The sequence below is a fragment of the Equus asinus genome, chromosome 7, assembly GCF_041296235.1.
Source record: "Equus asinus isolate D_3611 breed Donkey chromosome 7, EquAss-T2T_v2, whole genome shotgun sequence".
Classification (NCBI taxonomy): domain Eukaryota; kingdom Metazoa; phylum Chordata; class Mammalia; order Perissodactyla; family Equidae; genus Equus; species Equus asinus.
In genome coordinates, this window is record NC_091796.1 from 40,202,909 (window position 1) to 40,223,961 (window position 21,053).

The window sequence follows — 21,053 nt, forward strand, 5'->3', positions numbered from 1 at the left end:
TGGCAGATAACAGTTCATAATTCTTTAAAGTATGAATCCTCAGATTCAGCAATCACAATAAATCCCAAACAATATAAACTCAGAAAGAAAACATTAATGTGTTTATACTGTAGCTTACTCATATTGGAAGGAGAAACTGAAGACATGACATGTTTTTGTCAAGTCAATGTATTTTACAGTAACAATATCTGCAAACTGCTTTCATATATCTTTAAATTCAAGGGGAAAATGGTGCTCCAGGTCAAGGCCAGCACCTCTGTCTGTGCTCTTGATCTTAACCCCTTTGCCCTTTTCAGAACATAGTTTTATTCTTATCTCTTCCAGTTTTGACATCTTCATTCATTACTTTTTCCCTTAAGCTTATATTCATCATTAACCCTCTTCCAACCTAAAATGAAAGGCTTGCCTTCATCCTGTTTGTATCTTTGGCAATCACACGGTATTTCCCTTCCATTGTTATTAAAATTTTCACATAATCAGCAATATTTGCGAGATTATTAGCAATGTTTTCTTAACTTTTAATCACTTTTTGGCACACAGCAGTCTGGCTTCTGAAACTCCCACGCTACCAAAATTTATGTTACTTAAGTAAAAAAAAAAAAAAAACAAAACACTCCTTTCCTACACCGGCTGGATATTTTTTAGTCTTATTGCATGCCTTTTTTTCCCCATGTGACCCAAGCATTTGTGTCTGTACCTTCTCTGATGCTATCCCTTTTTGAGCTTCAGAATGCCACTTTGTTAGTTTTCCCTTCAACTCTCTGAAGCTATTCTTTCTAAGATGCTAGAGTGGCCCATTTATCTCTGCTTGTCCCCTGCTGGATTAGCTCAGGGTTCTAACTGCAGCCCATTTACACCCTTGATCTACTCCCTATCCAGGGAATTTTATCTACTCTCATTAATGTGTATCATATTGTTACTTTACTTTTTAATTTCTAACCATATCCTTTATTTCTCCTGATAGTATCATTTTGAATATCCACTCTCTCGCTCAACATCGCTTTTTGACACCATTACCCACCAAGTTACTCATTTCAGGCATCATCCTATATCCCTCTCTACCCACTTACAGCCAGCATCTTTCCAGTTTCTATTGTCTGTCTTTTAAAGGTCTCTCCAACAGGTTCTTTCATTTCTGTCTGTTTCAGTTACCAATGAAATAAACCAGGTCATGCTTGTCTCTTAATTGGTATATTAAAACAGGTTTTAAATACCTCACTTCAAGTTCTGAGCTCTCAGATCCAGCATATACAGCATCACTGGCGCAATTATCTACAAAGATGAGTTTTTATTTACTTTCAGGAGCTTAAAAAAGTTTCAGAGATTCCCTACCAACTATAGGATAAAGCTCCCAGACTGATAGATTAGACATGGTAATTTGTCACCTACACAACTTCAGATGCATTTCTTACTACTCCCTTCCACGATCTTTATGTTCTAGCCTATTAAAATGCTTGAATATCCAAACTCGTATTGTTTTAAGCTTTAGTCTTTGTCTCTGGTACTCCTCTGATTGAAATTTCTTTCCTCTTCCCCATCCTTCACATCCTCCTTCCCCTCCTGCTCCTCTTCTTCTTCTTCTGGCTTTTTTTTTTTTTAAATGTGACTAGTTGATCATTCATACAATAGCTCAGACATAAGCTCTTCCCAGATGCTTCCCGTGTCAATAACTTATTTACCACTAGCCACGAACCAAGGTGGTATTAAGTGCTGTTTCTGCTTCTTCCATTATTGTGTTTATGATCACACAGGAATATGTTTTCATATCTTTCTCCTTCCTGAGAGTATAAAATGGGAACTTTCGTTTCAATTCATCTTTGTATCCCAGTTACCTAGCACAGCACTTGACATGCAATCAATGCTCAACAAGTATCCGCTTAAGTACCCCTCCCTCCTTCCATACACTTCTCTCCTAGCACTCGTCACTCTATGGACGGTTATTGTTGCTTTGCTTATTTGCTGTTTCCTCTCAGCTGAGCTCCTTGCCTGCAGGCATTGTGTGTGTCTGTGTCTGTGTCTGTGCGGGCCTGCGTTTTTCTCAACAGGTGTTAAATAAATGACACAATGAACTAATGGAAGCTGAATATAAAACTTGGTTATCCACATTTCCTTCTTTGTTTCAGTGTCTCTGTGCTCCTATTCTCTCTCTGTTTTGATATCACAACTATTTGAGGTTTCTCTCTGCCCCAAAGCAATAATATGGTTATTTACCTTTTATATTTGTCTTTTTTTCTTTCATTGTCTACAATATTATTAAACCAGATAGTACTGTAATGGAGATATATGCTGTTACATTCCTTTTAATTAACGAAATACTATTTCTTAAATCCATTCTATGAGTTATTCAATGTGTGTAAGCACAATGTATATATTATCCTCAATTTATTTAGATTTAATCTTTGTAACACCTTGATGTCAGGTACTAGTAAGCAAATTTTACAGATAAGGAAATTATGTATGAAACCATCCCCTCAGTTGCATAAGGAACAGTCAGATTTGAACATAGATCTAACTCCAAAATGTATGTTCTTTCCAGCTAGTGACTCTGCCTAACCAACTCCATTGGCAAATCTTGGCTCCTAATTCTAACATGTTACAGAAGAGTGTGACATGACATTTACTAACTACTTCAAAAAACTGGCAAAAGCTTATTGCTTCATTCAATTCTCCATCTCTATATTTGGCCATAGCCAAACTGCTTTTCTCAAAAGAACTCTATTCTTTTTAACTCTCTCCTTTCTTTTTTCTTTTTTATTCTACCACTTACCTGAATCACTTTCCCCTTAAGTCCAAAGGGGACTTCCCCTTAAGTCCAAAATTAATAATAAAAAAAAATTTTTTTAAAAGCAAATCACTGAGTCATACATCTAGCGAATACCCCAAGGAAACTTCCACAAATTTGGACTGTTCTATACACTACGTTGCCACTAGAATACCATCTCACCATTTGATTCTATTTACAACTGTTATACTATTTGAATAAGTTACATAATTAATTCACTATGTGATCTATTGTTCATATATAGTTTATTTTAAAAACGACAACATTATAAGATAGATGTCATTTTTGTTAAAGACTTTGCTCAGTACTCTGTGCATACAAATATTTGCAAGACCCTTTAGTAATGATGATGATATATGATTGTTTATCTTGTAGTAACAGTGCATAATTTGAAAATTTTGTCTTCCAAATAAGCCAGCATCCAATAGAAATGGGCTCTTTACATTTGGGATATTTGACTTGAGCAAGCAATTTCACTTGATTGTTTATTCAAATGATAGACAGGCTTCAGGAACCTAAGTCAAGAAAAATGAACTTGTTTAAGATGATTTGAAATTGATTAATTTGGATTTAATCTGCTTGAAGTTAACTGTGTGGTATGAATTTCTATATAGCCATTTTCTTACATTCAAGCTCTATAAAATATTCTGAACATCTACTTCTAATGCTCTACTGTACCTCAAGCAAGACAATGCTGCTGTAACTGCAGTGATCCAGAGATGGGGTTGATAATCATGGGAAATGAGCAAAAAGACTATTGAATACCATAGAGACAGAGTGCTATATTTTATGAAATGTGTTTATCAAGAGTTAACAGATGATGATTTATTTGTAAAAATAGCAATTATAATATTATTTGAAGTTGTTAAGTAGCCTGGAATACTTAGAATGAATCCACAGGGCACTGTGTTTTTCATACTTATTTAGCTACATTTTACCATGCTATTAATTTGAGTTAATTCATAGGAATATAGAATGTGATTTTTTTCAGCATTTAACAGCAAACTTTTGAATGGCTAGTCTTAAACTATTTTGCTTTTGTTTTTTTAATTTTTCAGATATTAAAAGAGAAAAGATATATGCACCATTCAAAATTAACTACTTACCAATATGTTAACCTACTTTAGACTTTTTAAAAAGAATTAAAATATTACAAATAAGGGCCAGCCCTGTAGCTGAGTGGTTAAGTTTGCGCACTCTGCTTCAGTGGCCTGGGGTTTGCTGGTTTGGATCCTGGGTGTGGACCTACACACCGCTCATCAGGCCATGCTGTGGCAGCATCCCACATAGAAGAACTAAGATGACTTGCAATTAGGATATACAACTATTTACTAGGGCTTTGGGGAGGGAAAAAAAAAGAGGAAGATTGGCAACAGATGTTAGCTCAGGGCCAATCTTCCTCACCAAAAAAAAGAAATCATTAAAAAAAAATTACAAATAAATCACCCATCCCATTTCTATTCTCTCCCTCTGCAGAGGCAATCAAAACCTGAATTTCATCTCTATTCAGTACATGCAAGATCTTGGCTTCTCAGTTCTTAGACCTCCATATTCCCAGCAATCTTTCATCTCACACCACCTACCCTCTCTTATAGCTTTACCCTACATCTTGTCATTTTCAATAATGGAATCACCTCCTGATCTCAATTTTAAGAATGTATTCTCTGACAACCAACACCTCTCTTTCCAGCTTACTTGCTCTATTAGTACCCTCACTCCAACAATTATTTGACACTTTTTTTTCCTCTTTTTCTCCTCAAATCCCCCCAGTACATGGCTGTATAGTTTAGTTGTGGGTCCTTCTAGTTGTGGCATGTGGGATGCTGCCTCAACATAGCCTGTCACCAGTGCCATGTCCATGCCCAGGATCCAAACTAGTGAAACCCTGGGCCAATGAAGCAGAGTGTGCGAACTTAACCACTCAGCCACGGGGCCGACCCCCTATTTGATACTTGAAGATGACCAATCTATCATCCCTATCACATTTGTTTATCCCACTATCTTGTCTTTTCTTCCTTTCTCACTAAAACTTTTTTATTTTATCCAAATAGGCATTCATTTAAATAACCTGCAAAACCTTGTTTATATGATTTGAAAAGCCCTATCGTTGAACTAAACCAGGATCCTAACAGTTGAATGTGGCTAAAGTAAAACACAACTGTGCTGATTAATCTCACCATGTGTTGATCATGGTTTGGTAGGCCCTAAAGTTATAGAATGTGAGGTCTCTTTATGAAGAAAGAATACAAGATGATGAATACAGAATGCCCACAGACATTCCAATGTCACTTGACAGAGGATACATTATATTAGAAAAAGAAAATGGTCTTAATAAATTGTGGTTAAAATATTTTATTTTTGTTAACATTATAAATAAGTATGATCATGTGAAAACACTGTTAAGGACACTCAAAGGACCTTACAAGGGGTTGAGGTCCATTAGAGACCCTCATATTTAAGCTTCATTTGCATTGCAATAAATTTTCTACTGAGTAGAACTTAAATTCTATGATTATGAATCTCATGTGACATTCGGGACTGCTGAGAAATTTCTAAACAATTCAGTTTTTCTGACGACCGTTTCATATCTTCTCTCTGTTTTTAATCCTCATAGCCACATCACTCTCATCTTAAGCTAATAATCTTCCCATATAGTTCATAGAGAACATAGATGCAATCAAATGAGAATTACCTCTTTATTTTAGCAGACGGTTTGCATCTGTCTTCATATATGCTGTCTTCCTCTCTGCTACAATATACTAACAGAAGCTGCTCCTCTGGAAGAGTGTCCATTACCCATGCACTTGCCAAGTAGATGCCATTCTCTCTTATACACTCAGAGGCTTTGCATCTAGAATTATCTCCTCTTTCCCGCGAATCATTGTCATTTCTCTCTACTGTAATAGAACACGAACATTGCATAATATTGCTCATCTTAGAAAAGAAGCAAAGAGATGATAAAACAGAGGCCTCCATCCCAACTCTGCCTGTCTATTCTTTATAGCAAATGTTATTAAAAAAACATTGCTGTTTTCATGAACCCACATTTCATTTTCTATTCAACTCATTCAAACAAGGATATTTTCAACATACTATACTCTAGATCCAAAGTCAATTTTTCTCATTAATTTAAAGGTATTTTTCATTGTTTTCTTTCATTTAGATTTTTTAAAATTGTATATACTGAAGGTCTACATCATGATGATTTGATATACGTAACGAAACGATTACTACAGTCAAGCTAATTAGCATATCTCCTCCCATAGTTATCTTTTTTTGTATGTGTGATGAGAACACCTGAAGTCTACTCTTTTAGCAAATTTTCAGCATATAATATAATATTAACTGTAGTGATTATGCTGTACATTAGATCTCTAAACATATCCATCTTTCATTTAGTTTTGCTTGATAAGACATCTGATGGCATTTAGATGTCGTTTCTTTGTAGGTAATCTGTTTGTAAGTTTAAACCTAGACTAGGAGTTCTGAGGGTCCAACAGGGAGGCACACTATATAACCAGGAGAAAATAAAGGGAAGGTGGAAACAGTATACTGAAGATCTTTACAGAAGAGACCAAAGGATGACAGATTCCTTGATTCTTTTGAACACTATTCCTATGAGGAAGAATCTGTAATTTTAGAAAGTGAAGTGAAAGCTGCCTTGAAAGTTCTGGGAAGAGAGAAGTCACCAGGGGCAGATGGGATATTGATAGAATTATTTCAAGGCACAGAGATTGAATCTGTCAAAATCTTAACAAGAATGTGACAACAAATATAGGGTACAAAACAATGGTCTACAGACTGGAAACACTCAATATATACTCCAATCCCCAAGAAATGAGATGCCAAGGAGTGCAGTGACTATAGGACCATTGCTCTAATTTCCCATGCAAGTGAAGTGATGCCCAAGGTGCTGCAACAAAGCCTCTTACCTTACATGAAGCAAGAGATGTCTGACGTCCAAGCTAGATTTTGAAAAGGGAGAGGCACATGAGATCTAATTGTGATTACTCACTGGCTACTAGAGTGCTCCAAAGAATTTCAGAAGAAGGTTAGTCAGTGTCTTATAGATGACAGTATAGCCTTTGATTGAGTGGATCATGAAAAGCTATGGGCTGCTCTGAAAGAAATGAGCATGCTTCAGCACTTGATTGTTCTGCTGTGTAACCTATATTGCAGACAAGAAGCCACTGTCAGGACAGAACATGGAGGGAAAGAATCGTTTTCTGTAGGCAAGGTTGTCAGACAAATATGCAGATGACACCATCTTATGGGCAGAAAGCAGCAGTAACTTGAAACAACTTCTGACGAAAGTGAAAGAAGAAAGTGCCCAAGCAGGATGGTATTTGTACATCAAGAAGACAAAAATCACGGCTACAGAACTACACAACTTTAGCATAGGTAATGAAGACATTGAAATTGCTAAAGATTTTGTTCACCTGTGTTCAGTCATCAATTTAAATGGAGACTGCAGCCAAGAAATCAAGACAAGACTGAGACTCGGACAGGCAGCAATGGAAGAATTAGGGAAGATCATCAAGTGTGAGGAAGTGTCATTAGAGGCCAAGGCCAAGATTACCTACACCCTGGTGTTCCTGATTACTATGTTGGGGTGTGAGAGCTGGACAGGGAAGAAAGCTGGCAGGAAATAATATTTCATTTGAAATATGGTGTCGGAAGAGGGCTCTACGGATGACCTGGATTGCCAGAAAGAAGAACAAATGGGTCCCAGAACAAATTAACCCTGAACAATCACTGGAGGCAAAAATGACAAAACTGAGACTCTCCTACTTTGGGCACATCAAGAGAAGGCCGGATTTGTTGGAAAAGACAATAATGCTGGGAAATGTAGAAGGCTGCAGGAGAAGAGGAAGACCAAATATGAAATGGATTGATTCCATAAAGGAAGCGATAGGCATGAGTCTGCAGAAGCTGAGTAGGGCTGTTGAGGACAGGACCCTGTGGACATCACTCATTTGTAGAGTCACCAGGAGTTGGAGCTGACTTGATGACACATAACAACAAATCTGTATTTCTCTCGGAGAACTTTAGAAATTTCTTTCTGTTTCAGAGTTCTGAAATTTCACAATTCTCTGTCTAGGTGTGTGTGTTTCTATGTGTGTCATATATCCAGTTTTGCACTAAGTAGACTTTTCAATGGAAACCAAAATGATTTTCAGTACTGGAAATGTTTCATATAAAATTTCGTTACACATACCACTTCTCTATTAAAATTATTCAGCTTTATCGAGGTATAATTGGCAAATAAAATTGTCTATATTTAAAGTGTAAAATGTGATGATTTGAGAGATATATACTTGCAAAATAATTACCACACATCAATCACCTCGCTTACTCTTTTTTTCTTTTTGAGGTGACTATGCTTATGATCTACGCTCTTAGCAAATTCAAAGTAAGCAACAGACTATTATTAAACTGTACATTAGATCCTCGGAGCTTATTCATCTTATAACTGAAGGCTTGTACCTGTGACCACTATCTCCCCCATTTCCACCACATCTCTGCCCTTGACAACCACCATTCTACTCTCAGTTTCTATGAATTTGAGGGTTTTTTTAGAATTACACATCTAAGTGAGATCATATAGCATTCATCTTTCTCTGTCTGGCTTATTTCACTTGGCATAATGTCCTCTTAGTTCATCCATCTTGTTGCAAATGACAGGATTTCCTTCTTTCTCATGGCTGAATAATATTTCATTTTATATATACACACACATATATTTTCAAAATATATATACAATAATATAATAATATATCCATTATATATTTTTTGTTTATCCATTCATCCACTGACAGACACTTAGATTGTTTCTATATCTTGGCTACTGTGAATAGTGCTGCAATGAACATTACACTATAAAAGTGCAGATGTCTCTTTGAGAAACTGATTTTGTTTCCTTAGATATATACCCAGAAGTGGAAATCCTGGTTCATATGGCAGTTCTGTTTTTAATTTTTTGAGGAACCTCTATTCTGTGTCTCATAATGCCTGTATTAATCTACATCCCGACCAACAGTGTACAAATGTTCCGTTTTCTCTACATCCTGGCGAGCATTTGCTACCTTCTGTCTTTTTGATGAAAGCCATCCTAACTGGTGAGAGGTGATACCTCACTGTGTTTTTGATTTGTATTTCCTTGGTGATTAGTGATGTTGAACACCTTGTCATGTACTTGTTGGCCATTTGTATGTATTCTTTAGGAAAATGTCTATTTGGGTCCTTTACCCATTTTTTAATTGGGTTATTTGGCTTTTACCTATTGAGTTATATAAGTTCCTTATATACTTTGGATATTAACCCTTTATCACATAAATGGTTTGCAAATATTTCTCTCATTCTGTAGGTTGCATTTTCTGTTTATTGATTATTTCTTTTGCTACACGGAAGCTTTTTAGTTTTATGTAGTCCCACTTGTTGATTTTTGCATTTGTTTCATATGCTTTCAGTGTCATATGCAAAAAATAATTGCCATGACCAATGCCAAGGAGATTATGTTTTCTTCTAAGAGTTTTATGGTTTTAGTTCTTACGTTTGTCTTCAATCTATTTCAAGTTAATTTTTGTGAGTGGTATAAGATAGAGGTCCAGTTTCATTCTTTTGCATGTGGCTGTCCTTCAGCTTTTCACCATTGAGACTGAGCATGCTTTGAGCTGTGGGCTTGTCATATACAGCCTTTATTACGTTGAGGTGCTTTCCCTTTGTACCCACTCTGTTAAGAGTTTTTATCATAAATAGATGTTGAATTTTGTCAAATGCTTTTTCTACATCTATGGTGATGATCATAGGATTTTTATTCTTAATTCTGTTAAAGTGGTGTATCACATTTATTGATTTGCATATTTGAACTTCCCAGCATCCCAAGGATTAAGCCCACCTGATCATGGTATATGATCCTTTCAACATACTGTTGAATTCTGATTGCTAGGATTTTGTTGAAGGTTTTTGCATCTACGTTCATCAGGGATATTCGGCTGTAATTTTCTTTTCTTGTAGTGTCCTTGCCTGGCTTCAGTATCAAGGTAGTATTGGCCTCATTAAATGAGTTTGGAAGTGTTCTCTCCCCTTCAACTTTTTGGAAGAGTTTGAGAAGGATTGATGTTAATTCTTTAAATATTTGGTAGAATTCACCAGTAAGGCCATCAGGTTATAGGCTTTTCTCATTGAGAGTTTTGATTACTGATTTAACTTCCTTATGCATTACTGGTTTGTTTGGATTTTCTATTTCTTCATGATTCAGTCTTGGTACAAGGTTGTATATTTCTAGGAAAGCATCCATTTCTTCTAGGCTGTCCAATTTGTTGGCATGTAATAACTCGTAGTAGTCTCTTTGATCATCTGTATTTCTATGGCATCAGTTGTAATGTGGTCCCTTTCATTTCGGATTTTATTTGTCCTTTTGTTTAGTTACCGTAGCTAAAGTTTTGCCAATTCTGTTTATCTTTTAAAAAACCACCTCTGTCTGTTGATCCTTTCTTGGTTTTTTTGGTTTATTTCACTTGTTTCTGCTCTGATTGTTGTTCATTCCCTTCTGCTAACATTTTTTGTAGTTCCTTCAGGTGCAAAGTTAGTTGGTTTATTTGAAATCTTTCCTTTTTTCTTAAGAATGTCATTTATCATCATAAATTTCCCCCATAGAACTGTTTTGCTGTATCCTATAAGTTCTGATATGTTGTATTTCCATTTTCGTTGGTTTCAAGATATTTTTTTGTATTTCCCTTCTGATTTCTTCTTTACCCATTGGTTGAGTTCTTGGTCTCTGGGTCTTTTCTTCTCGATACCCTAACTTATAGCTTTCTATAAACCTATAGCCCCCATCAGTGAGTTGGTTCTTTCCCAGATGACAACTCACACAAACCCCTGCTATGATGCAGTGAACCTTGCCCTGGTAACCTATCTGGTGGAATACCTTCCCCCAGTTTCTTGCTGCTTCGCCTCCATCCTTCATTGCTTTCCAGTTCCATTTCTATTCTACAGTTATAATTACCTCATTTGTGAGTGTAGGTGTGTGTTTTTGGTGTTTTCTTCTTATACTGTGTGCCTCAATGGTACATATTTGGAACAAAGGAAATACCTAATCTGAACAGGAAGCATAACGTTAATTTTCCGTAGAGTCTACTATTTGTGTCTTTGAGAATCTTGTAATGATATTAATGTCTTACTTTTTTTCCCTTTTAACTCTTTTCCCTTAGCTATTGGTTTTCTTTTTGAGAGTTTTGTTTTAGGTATTAATTTTCTTTTGTTGAGTTGTTTCTCTTTTTCATGGACTGAAGTTTTCTTATATTTGATTTATTCTTAGTAGTAATGTTATATAGGAATAGAAAGGATGGATTGATATAGAAGGGAATGAATGCTTTGAAAGCTGGGCATCTGGGATCCCCAGACTTTTCTTATCAGTACACTTCTCCTTCTGAGATTGAGTACAGCCTGACAGGGGTAGCTGACAGGGGAAGCAGAAAAATAAATGGGATTTGGGGACATATTTTCTGTATTCAAGTTTTAGCTAAGTATCTGGTTATTTTGTATTTTCAGCAACATAAAATATGAACTTCTTCCTTTTTTAATAATTATTAAATATATTTACCTCAATATATACTCTTTTAGAATAATCCTATCAATTTTTTTCTTTATTTTTTATAGCATAAGGAAAAAAGCACAGTTTGAGTCTGAAATCCAATCTTTGATAAAACTGAAGTCAAAAAATGAAACGTTTCTTAAAGAACTATACAAGGATGCTTATAACATTGGTACTGTTTTCCACCTAACCAAATTTAAAACAGAGGAATTAGAAGAGAAAATAGCAGAAGTGAGAAGAAAATTCAAGGTTTGTATCTCTGTGTTCTTCTTAGTTATGAAAAATGGTGATTAATCTGAATTTTATTGATTTAATATTGATAGATTTTAATTTAAACTATAATGCTATTTTCAAAAAAATTACTCCTTCTGATAAATCAGAAGAAAATCGCTTCTCTCAGAGGCCCAGCCTGAATAGAAGAGAAACGTGACTCGATGTAGCTAATCAACACTTTTGTCTACTTTTTGTTATTACTGAACTTAAACTACCTGACTCACCAGAAGAGTGGTACTTGGTTAAGCCTCACTCTAAACATCTACGTAATAGTTCCTGCCTGTGGTAGGAAGAAAAAGATGCTGGGAAGTGCTCTTGCTCTCTTACAAAGCAAGAGAAGGGAGTACCTATATCAAGCCTGCAAGGTATTGGATTCCAGAGCACCGAGCAATCAGTAGACCACAATGCCACAGAAACAACTATTCAGAGGCCTCAAATCCATTCCTAAGTGAGAGATATGATGAATAGACACTCCCTGCCATTTGGCATAGAGACTAGCAAAGTCAACTCCATATTACCACACCTGGGGGACCACTTCATCAGGCTGCTTCTCTTCATAACACGTCACATCCACACTTCTCCCATCTTTCATATTTTCTTCTTAAAGACTTATAATCACACAATTATCTGTAAAATATAGAATCTGTATTCTTTGTCCAAGCCCTCTACTAGCACTATCTTTAGTGAAGACTTTCTCTTGTGCTATCCAAATTTAGAACACATAGATTGTCTGCCAGTAAATGTTTCTGTACTGAGAGACTCGGGTTTTGTTCTCACATTGAGTCCAGCTGTTCGATTCACTTGGTGTATCGTGCCTGTGCCTCTTCCCATGGTTGTTCACTGGGGTTACTATGTCTTAGATGCTACGAAATTAGTATGCTAAAAATTAAGGGGCCAGCCCAGTGGCGCAGTGGTTAAGTTGGCACGTTCCGCTTTGATCGCCCGGGGTTTGCTGGTTCAGATCCCAGCTGTGGACCCATGCACCGCTTGTCAAGCCATGCTGTGGCAGGCATCCCAGGTATAAAGAAGAGAAAGATGGGCACAGATGTTAGCTCAGGGCCAGTCTTCCTCAGCAAAAAGAGGAGGATTGGTGACGGATGCTAGCTCGGGGCTTATCTGCCTCAAAAAATAAATAAATTTGAAAAAAGTGAAAATTAAAAATAATTATATGTAGTAAAAATTAACCTCAAAATTATTTTTAAAATATAAGACATGTCACTATATATAGTTTAGCATATATGATAATACAGTAGATATTGTTTATAATTTCCTATAATTTTTCATTACTATGTGTTTCTCTGTGGCCATCAATTTTTTGTTGTTGTTGAGGATATCATGAAGACATCATCCAATGATTTGGCCGCTTAAAGTGTTTTAATTTTTTCAATTGAAAGGAAACCCTTGGTATATAATTCACATATTTTTCCCGTAGCTGTCACAACTTACCTTTAATTCTTCACACACATTCCTTCACTAATCTGAGGCAATCACTTGTTTAGAAAGATATTGCATTGAATTGTTTATTTTTTTTCTAAATTTTCCTGATGCCGTAAAATACAATTTGAACGTTAAGTGCAAATTTGGTGTGACTCCACTGTACTTGCTTTGCCAACCCAAAGCAAAGTGTCCCCCTGGCTTTATTCAAGAAAAATTAAAGAAATTGTTCATCAAGTCCTTTCCTTACCCTACGGTAGCTGAGAGATAACAAGAAAGAAGCAACAGAAAGAAATTACTTCACTTAGGAAATATTCTGCATTGCTAAACATTTCTGCCAATCTTTGAGTTGAATATATAGGGCATTAAATTTCTCTGATGTACACATATGTATCTGTGTCAGAGTGGTAGTGAATTAAAAATAAATGTCTAGATAATCCTTAGATAATTCTGGTTTGTAGTAACTCAAGTTTGTAGTTTCTACCTTTGTAATGACTCTCCTGTCTCTCATTGACTAATTAATGAAAATCTATATAATTTTCTGACTCTGGGCATCATGTTTTTCTTCAGCTTTGTATATTTATTGATCCTGGTCTGAAATTAGTCCTTAATCCATGTCTTCTAGAAACTAATTATAGCAATACCACCTCTGAGATAGCTCTGAGAAATACTATTTTGAAGCCTCAGAGGTAGAATTTCTAAATTACATTCTCTCAAATTATAGCATCTGTGAAATGCCCAGTAAATTTTAGGCAGCCTTAAACTAGAAGCAACCCTGAATAATCAAGATACCTAGCAATTTCTGGAATTTTCCAACTATTGCAGATATTGATTTTTTCCGATTTTTCCATACCTTCAATTCCAATAACTAACCTATTCAGAAAAGACCTGATTAGCCAAGTCCCAGGGTAAAATTAGCCAATAATGATGGGAGATAAATCAATAAAAGGGTAATATGTATTCAGTTATGGAGTTGATAGAATGAACAGAAAATCATCAGTGTTGTCTGAAGAATGTGATATTGTAACAAAAAAATTTTGAAAGCTTTTATCACATATTAAGTACTTCTTAATGTTTCCACGGAAGGCTTTTGTGAAAGCTTCAGGAATTTGGAGGGCTTTTTGCTTGAATATTTTGGAATTTTGATGGAAAAGTAGAACATCCAGCCACTCTGGTTCCAGGTTAAAATTGTAGTACAAGAACTTAAGTGGAAAATTAGTAGAAAAGAAGGAAGGAAGTAGAAAAGAAAACAAAGTTTTCTGCAAGCCTATTATATTCTGGACTCCTTATACATATTAACTAATTTAGTGTTCATAATACTGTGCAGTTGTTATTAATGTGTTCATTTTGAGGAGACACGGCTTGCTCAAAGTAGCATAGCTTTCAGGTAGCTGTTTAGAGTTTGGGGACAAGGTCTTCTGATGCAGGATTTGGTCTAAAATAGGCAGTCAGACATTAACTAGACATACACTCTGACGAACAAAGATTCAGTCAGATTCAAAGCTTCAAAATAACCATATTAGGAATCACCTTTTAAAACTTTATCTTTTTAGGACAGTATTAGGGTCAGAGCAAAATTTAGAGAAGGTACAGAGATTTCCCATATATCCTCTGCCCCTGCATATGCATAGCCTCCCCGTTTATCAACATCCCCCACCACAGTGGTACATTTGGTACAATTGACAAACCTCCAATGACACATCATTAATACTCAAAGTCCATAGTTTACATTAGGGCTCACTCTTGGTGTCGTATACATTTCTTGATTTTGGACAAATATATAATGACACGTATCTATTGTTATGGTATCATACAGAGATTTTCACTGCCCTAGAAATCTTCTGTGCTCTGCTTCTTGTTCCTTCTACCACCCCCAAACCATGGAAACCACTGATCTTTTTACCGTCTCCATAGTTTTGCCTTTTCCAGAATGTCATAGTTGGAGTCATACAGTATGAACCCTTTTCAGATTGGCTTCTTTCACTCAGTAATATGCATTTAAGCTTCCTCCATGTCTTTGCATGGCTTGATAGCTCATTTCTTTTTAGGGCTGAATAACATTCCATCTTGACATTGTCTTTCATAGAGCAGAAGGTTTTAATTTTAAAGTCCAGCTTGTCAATTTTTTCTTTCAAGGATCGTGTCTTTGGTGTTGTATATAAAAAGTCATTGCCATACCCAAGGTCGTCTAGGTTTTCTTCTATGTTATCTTCTAGGAGCTTTATAGTTTTGCATTTTACTTTTAGGTCTATGATCCATTTTGAGTTGACTTTGTGAAAGGTGTAGGGTCTGTGTCTAGCATCTTTTTCTTTGCATATGAGTGTCCACTTGTGCCAGCACCACTTGTTGAAGAGACTGTCTTTGATCCTTTGTGAAAGATCAGTTGACTGTATTTTTCTATGGGTGTTTCTGGACTCTCTGTTTTGTTCCATTGGTCTGTTTGTCTCTTCTTTTGCCAGTACCACACGGTCTTGAATACTATAGCTTTACAGATGTGTCGATGTCTGGTGTTGTCAGCTCTCCACCTGTTCTTCAATATTGTGTTGTCTATTCTGGGTCTTTTGTTTCTCCTTATAAACTTTAGAATCACTTAATCAATATCCATAAAATAACTTGCTGGGATCTTGATGAGGATTGAATTGAATCTATAGATTGAGTTGGGCTCAACTGATTTCTTGACAAAATTCAGTCTTCCTATGCATTATCATGGAATATCTTTCCATTTATTTAGTTCTTGTTTGTAGTTTTGTAGTTAGAGTTTTGTAGTTTTCCTCATATAAATCTTATTCATATTTTGTTAGATTTATATCCAACTCTCTCATTTTGGAGGGATACTAATGTAAATGGTTTTGTGTTTTTAATGTGAAATTCCACTTGTTCATTGCTAGTGTATAGAAAAACAATTGACGTTTGTGTATTAACCTTGTGTCCTATAACCATGCTATAATTGCTTATTAGTTCCAGGAGTTTTTTGTTAATTCTTTCAGATTTTAACATAGACAATCATGTCATCTGCAAACAAAGACAGTTCTATTTCTTCCTTCCTAATCTTTATATCTTTTATTTACTTTTCTTGTCTTAATGCATTTTAAGGGCTTCCAGTACAGCAGTGAAAAGGTGTGTTGAAATATTGAAATGGGACATCCTTGCCTTGTACCTGACCTTAGAGGGAAAGCTTCACTTTTCTTACCATTAACTGTGATGTTAGCTGTAGATTTTTTGTAGACATCTTTATCAAGTGGAGGAAGTTCCCTTCTGTTTCAGTTTATTGGAAGTTTTTACTATGAAAGGATGTTGGATATTGTCAAATGCTTTTTCTGTGTCTATACAAACATGTGATTTTTCTTCATTAGCCTGTTGATGTAATAGATTACCTTAATTGATTTTTGAATGCTGTATCAGCCTTTCATAACTGGTATAAATCCCATTTAATCATGATATATAATTTTTTGTATATGTTGTTGGATTTGATTTGCTAAAATTTTGTTGAGGATTTTTACATCTATTTTCATGAGAGATATTGGTATGTAGTTTTCTTTTCTTGTAATGTCTTTGGTTTTGGTATTAAGGTAATGCTGGCCTCACAGAATGAGTTAGGAAGCAGTCCCTCTACTTCTGTCATCTGAAAGAGGTTGTAGAGAATTAATATAGTTTCTCCCTTAAACGTTTGGTAGGATTCACTGGTGAACCCATCTGGGCCTGGTGATTTCTGTTTTGGAAGATTATTAATTATTGATTCCATTTCTTTAATAGATATAGGCCTATTTAGATTATCTTTTTCCTCTTGTATAGATTTGGCAGATTGTGTCTTTCAAGGAATTGGTCCATTTTCTCTACGTTATCTAATTTTTCAGCAAAGAGTTTTTTGTAGTATTCCTTTATTATCCTTTCAATGTCCATTGGATCTGTAGTGATGTCCTATCTTTCATTTCTGATATTAGTAATTTCTGTCCTCTTTCTTTTTACTTTAGTTAACCTGGCTAGCGGCATAACAATGTTCTTGATCTTTTCAAATAACTAGATTTTGGTTTCATTGATATTGTTCTGATTTCCCGTTTTCGATTTCCTTGATTTCCACTCTAATTCTTATTATTTCTTTTCTTATGCTCACTTTGGATTTAGTTTGCTCTTCTTTCTCTAGTTTCTTAAAGTAGAAACTTGGATTATTGATGTTAGATCTTTCTTCTTTTCTAGTGTATGCATTCAATGCTATAGATGTCTCTCTAAGCACTGCTTTCACTTCATCCCACAAATTTTGATAAATTATTTTTTTGTTTTCATTTAGTTGAAAATATTTTTAAGTTTCTCATGAGATTTATTCCTCAACTATGTATTATTTGGGAATATGTTATTTGACTCCACATATTTTGGGATTTTCTAGTTATCTTTCTGTTATTGATTACTAGTTTAATTCCATTGTGGTCTGAGAACAGACCACATTGTATGATTGTATGATTTCTATTCTTTTAAATTTCTTTAGGTGTTTAAGGGTCATTTTTAATACTAGAAAAAGGCAGTGTACTATGTCCTTAGAATGCTCTGGCCACAGTAATCTGGTCTATAACTTTTTAGTTTAGAAGTTTATGGCTTTGCTTGAGTTCTTTTTCAAATATTTTAACCATTCCCAAACTCTTCTTTAGAAAAAAATCTTGGCTCCCTTCAAATACTATTTGTTTATCTCTGAGCCAAAGTTCCTAGACCCTTCATCTGAGTACACTAGAAGTCAGAACCTTCTGAAAAGCTTTCTTGGAGGGCAAGAAAGCCCTGCTACTTCAGGTCTACTTAGAGCATGTCCAATTCAATTAACAGAACAAAACAGCTTTAATAAGGCAAAATTTGATTTGTGCACTATACAGTTTCTATCACAATTCCAGTTGAGATGGACGATACTTTAAAATGGTTATAAAATGAACATTCTAATAATGTGTTCATTTTAATTGTTGAGGATTTATGCCTATTAGTCAAGTCTAGAGTATATTACTCTTGACCCATGTACAATAGCCTTTATTGAATTATAATTGGATATTATATCCTTGGTTTTTAACAAAGGTTGGTAAAAGTTATGGGGCAGGCCCCTTGGCCGAGTGGTTAAGTTTGTGCACTCCACTTCAGCAGCCTGGGGTTCGCTGGTTGGAATCCTGGGTGCAGACCTACACATGGCTCATCAAGCCATGCTCTGGCATCATCCCACAGAGAAGAACTAGAATGACTTGCAACTAGGATATACAACTATGTATTGGGGCTTTGGGGAAAAAAAAAAGTTATGGCCAAAATTGACCATTGCTGCCTGGTTTTTCAAACCAGAGAGAGGGAGTCATATTGTTCAAGATGATCAGAAAACCCTATGCACCTAATTTACCCTAGATTTCAGAACTAAGAAAAACTTTCCTTCATAAAATTGTATTTCTTCTCTTATTAATAATTAGGCAGTCTCTAAACTTCCATGTTCCCCTCTGGTTTAAGCAGCCCAGAATCTCAGAGTCATTTATGCTATACATTCCTAGCGTAATCACTCCTCTTTGTCCCTCTCTATGTTCCGTGTTTACAACTTTGATCTGGCACTCTTTTACTTTTGTTTCATTGGTCTTTAGTTTACTAAAATTCTTCCCTACTCCACTCAGAGGCAGAATACTTTGCCAAAATTGAGTGAAAGGAAGCAATTAACTGTAATTTTTGGAACATCCACTCACATGGTAAACCTTTGCTGGGGAAAAGTGTTAAGGTACAGATAAAACAGAAATAATGGGAAGGTATGTTAGGATTGAAGTGCTTCAAATGGTGGGTGGGTATCCCCTTAGTCAAGCATGAGAAAAGTTCATTTTTCCTGACACATATTTGGGGGAGTAAATAAACCTGAAAAATATTATCAAAATAAAGCATTGGACAGTCATGGATCTTGATGGTACAATACTTTGAGGACAAAAACTTTATTTGACTTGCTGTAGATACCATGTGAGAACATCATTTCCTTCCCCTTTCTACTGGATTAGAGCTTTTGTTTGCCAGAAAAGAGGTGGCAAATTGTCTCTTTAGTATTTCCATTTTGTTTCTATTTTTTTCCTTCCTTTTCCAAGAGAAATGTGATTTTGTTGAACGAGTATCGATTTTGGAGTCAGATGTTTCTTAATTTGAATCTTGGGTCTACTAATTATTTATCTTTCTGAGAATATCAAGAATATTACTTAGCCGTTATGAGCCTCGGTTTCGCATCTCTTAAATGAGCATAACAATACTTGTATTATACCTCTGTGTGATAAATGAATACTATTCTATATAAAACATTTAACTTGGAGGCTGATAGATAATATATTCTCAAAAGTATTTAGGATAAACAACGTAAAGAATAGTCCATAGAATTGGTCTACCTTACTTTTTAGGACAGAACAATCTTTAATAACTGACCTACACATTTAACTCTGAGTCTGTCTCCTGCTAAATATGTAGATTTCTATACAACACATTGAAAGTGATAACAGCTATTTGTTAAATGCTTACTGTGAATGTTGTCTTGAGTAAGCTACTTTACATGCATTATCTTATTTTACTCCCACAATAATTTTGTGGAAAAGAATATGTTATCCCAATTTTACATATGTGAAAACTAATATTTGATAATGGTGAAGACATATATGTAGCAACTCTGATAAGCTGCTGCAGTATTTAACTCAGTGTAAATTAGTGTAATCTGTCTGGAAAGTAATTTATCAATATATGTAAGAACTTTAAATACATTCGCAATCTATAATTCATTAGCATCATTTCAAAATATATGGCATAAGGAAAATCACCTGATAACAAAGACAGACAAAGGCCACAAAGATGCATGTTTAAGGATGGTTATAATTAATTACCTAAGCACCAGGAAGACAAGAATTATTGTCTGTTTTGTACACTGCTGCATCCCGGTGCTTAGAGCAGTCTTTAGAACAAAGTAGACGTTCATTAAATGTTTATGTAATGTTTATATTTATGTAAATGAATGCATAGCTAACATATAGTGGGAAACTTTAAATACAAAAATTTCTCAGTGATGGAGTAGTAGTTAAATACATGAGTAAAAACATAAATTGTTATGCATTCAATTTTGAATTAAGAAAAAATTAATGGGACTTCTGCTTCTTTAGTGCCTGAGAAAGATCTTTGTAGGCTGACTTTACCAATGTAGCAACTTTAATTGCTATTCCTAAAAAGGAATTCACCAAAAAATCACAATGCATATCTCTTATCTCTGGGTTTGGGTATTCAGGTTATTTTAATTTTAGTTTTTGCAATTTTAAAATGTTTCTACCAAAAATATATGTATCTTCATTAAAAAAGAAAGATAAATTGGCACCCTTGTGTTTATTTTTAGGTGGAACCAGGTTGGGCTGCCACCTGACCTTTCTGTTAGGGTCCTAGCCACCAAAAAGTGCCCTAACAAAGCACAGCCGAGCCGCCCTGACCCACTCATGCAGTCTAACCCTTCATTATTTGCACAAATCCCAAATTTCGCTTTATGATTTTAACTTTTAATTCAAAGTCTCTTTCTCTTCCTCGTCTCAGACTTTACGTAATGAGTTTTCCAACTTTTTTCTTAGTATTACATTTGTCACTGGAAAGCAAACTGATGCTACTTCTTTGGTTACGAGCTTAGATCTATCTATATTTAGTGTTTATTTCCCTTTTCTCTTTGAAAGTAGATTTCCAGACACATAGGATTGACTGTCCCATACTTTGCTCTTCAGCTGTCCTTTGTCCTAGTACAGGAGTCTCTTCCGGTAGAATAGCTCTCTGCTGCCACCTTCTGGATTCTGACTGCTAAAGCCAGGCAGCAGGTCAAAGGTGACTATGTTTTAGTGTGGGCTCTTCCCAACATCTGAGATGCTGTCACCCCCTTTCCCTTGGCTTCTTCCAAGCTCTTCAAAGTGATCTTTTGATATCTTTTATTCCTTTTTTCAAAAACCAGAATTGAGCAGTTGTGACAGACAC

The 21,053-nt window shown here is 35.4% G+C and overlaps 1 protein-coding gene across 1 annotated transcript in view; it reads left to right on the forward strand.

Moving 5' to 3' along the window:
• The window catches only part of CCDC178 (coiled-coil domain containing 178), a 351,357-nt gene that overhangs the window by 91,982 nt on the left and 238,322 nt on the right, over positions 1–21,053 (forward strand). Inside the window, exon 12 of the mRNA XM_070514525.1 lies at positions 11,444–11,627. Coding sequence (XP_070370626.1) covers positions 11,444–11,627 — 184 coding nt within the window. The remainder of the gene's footprint in view (positions 1–11,443; positions 11,628–21,053) is intronic.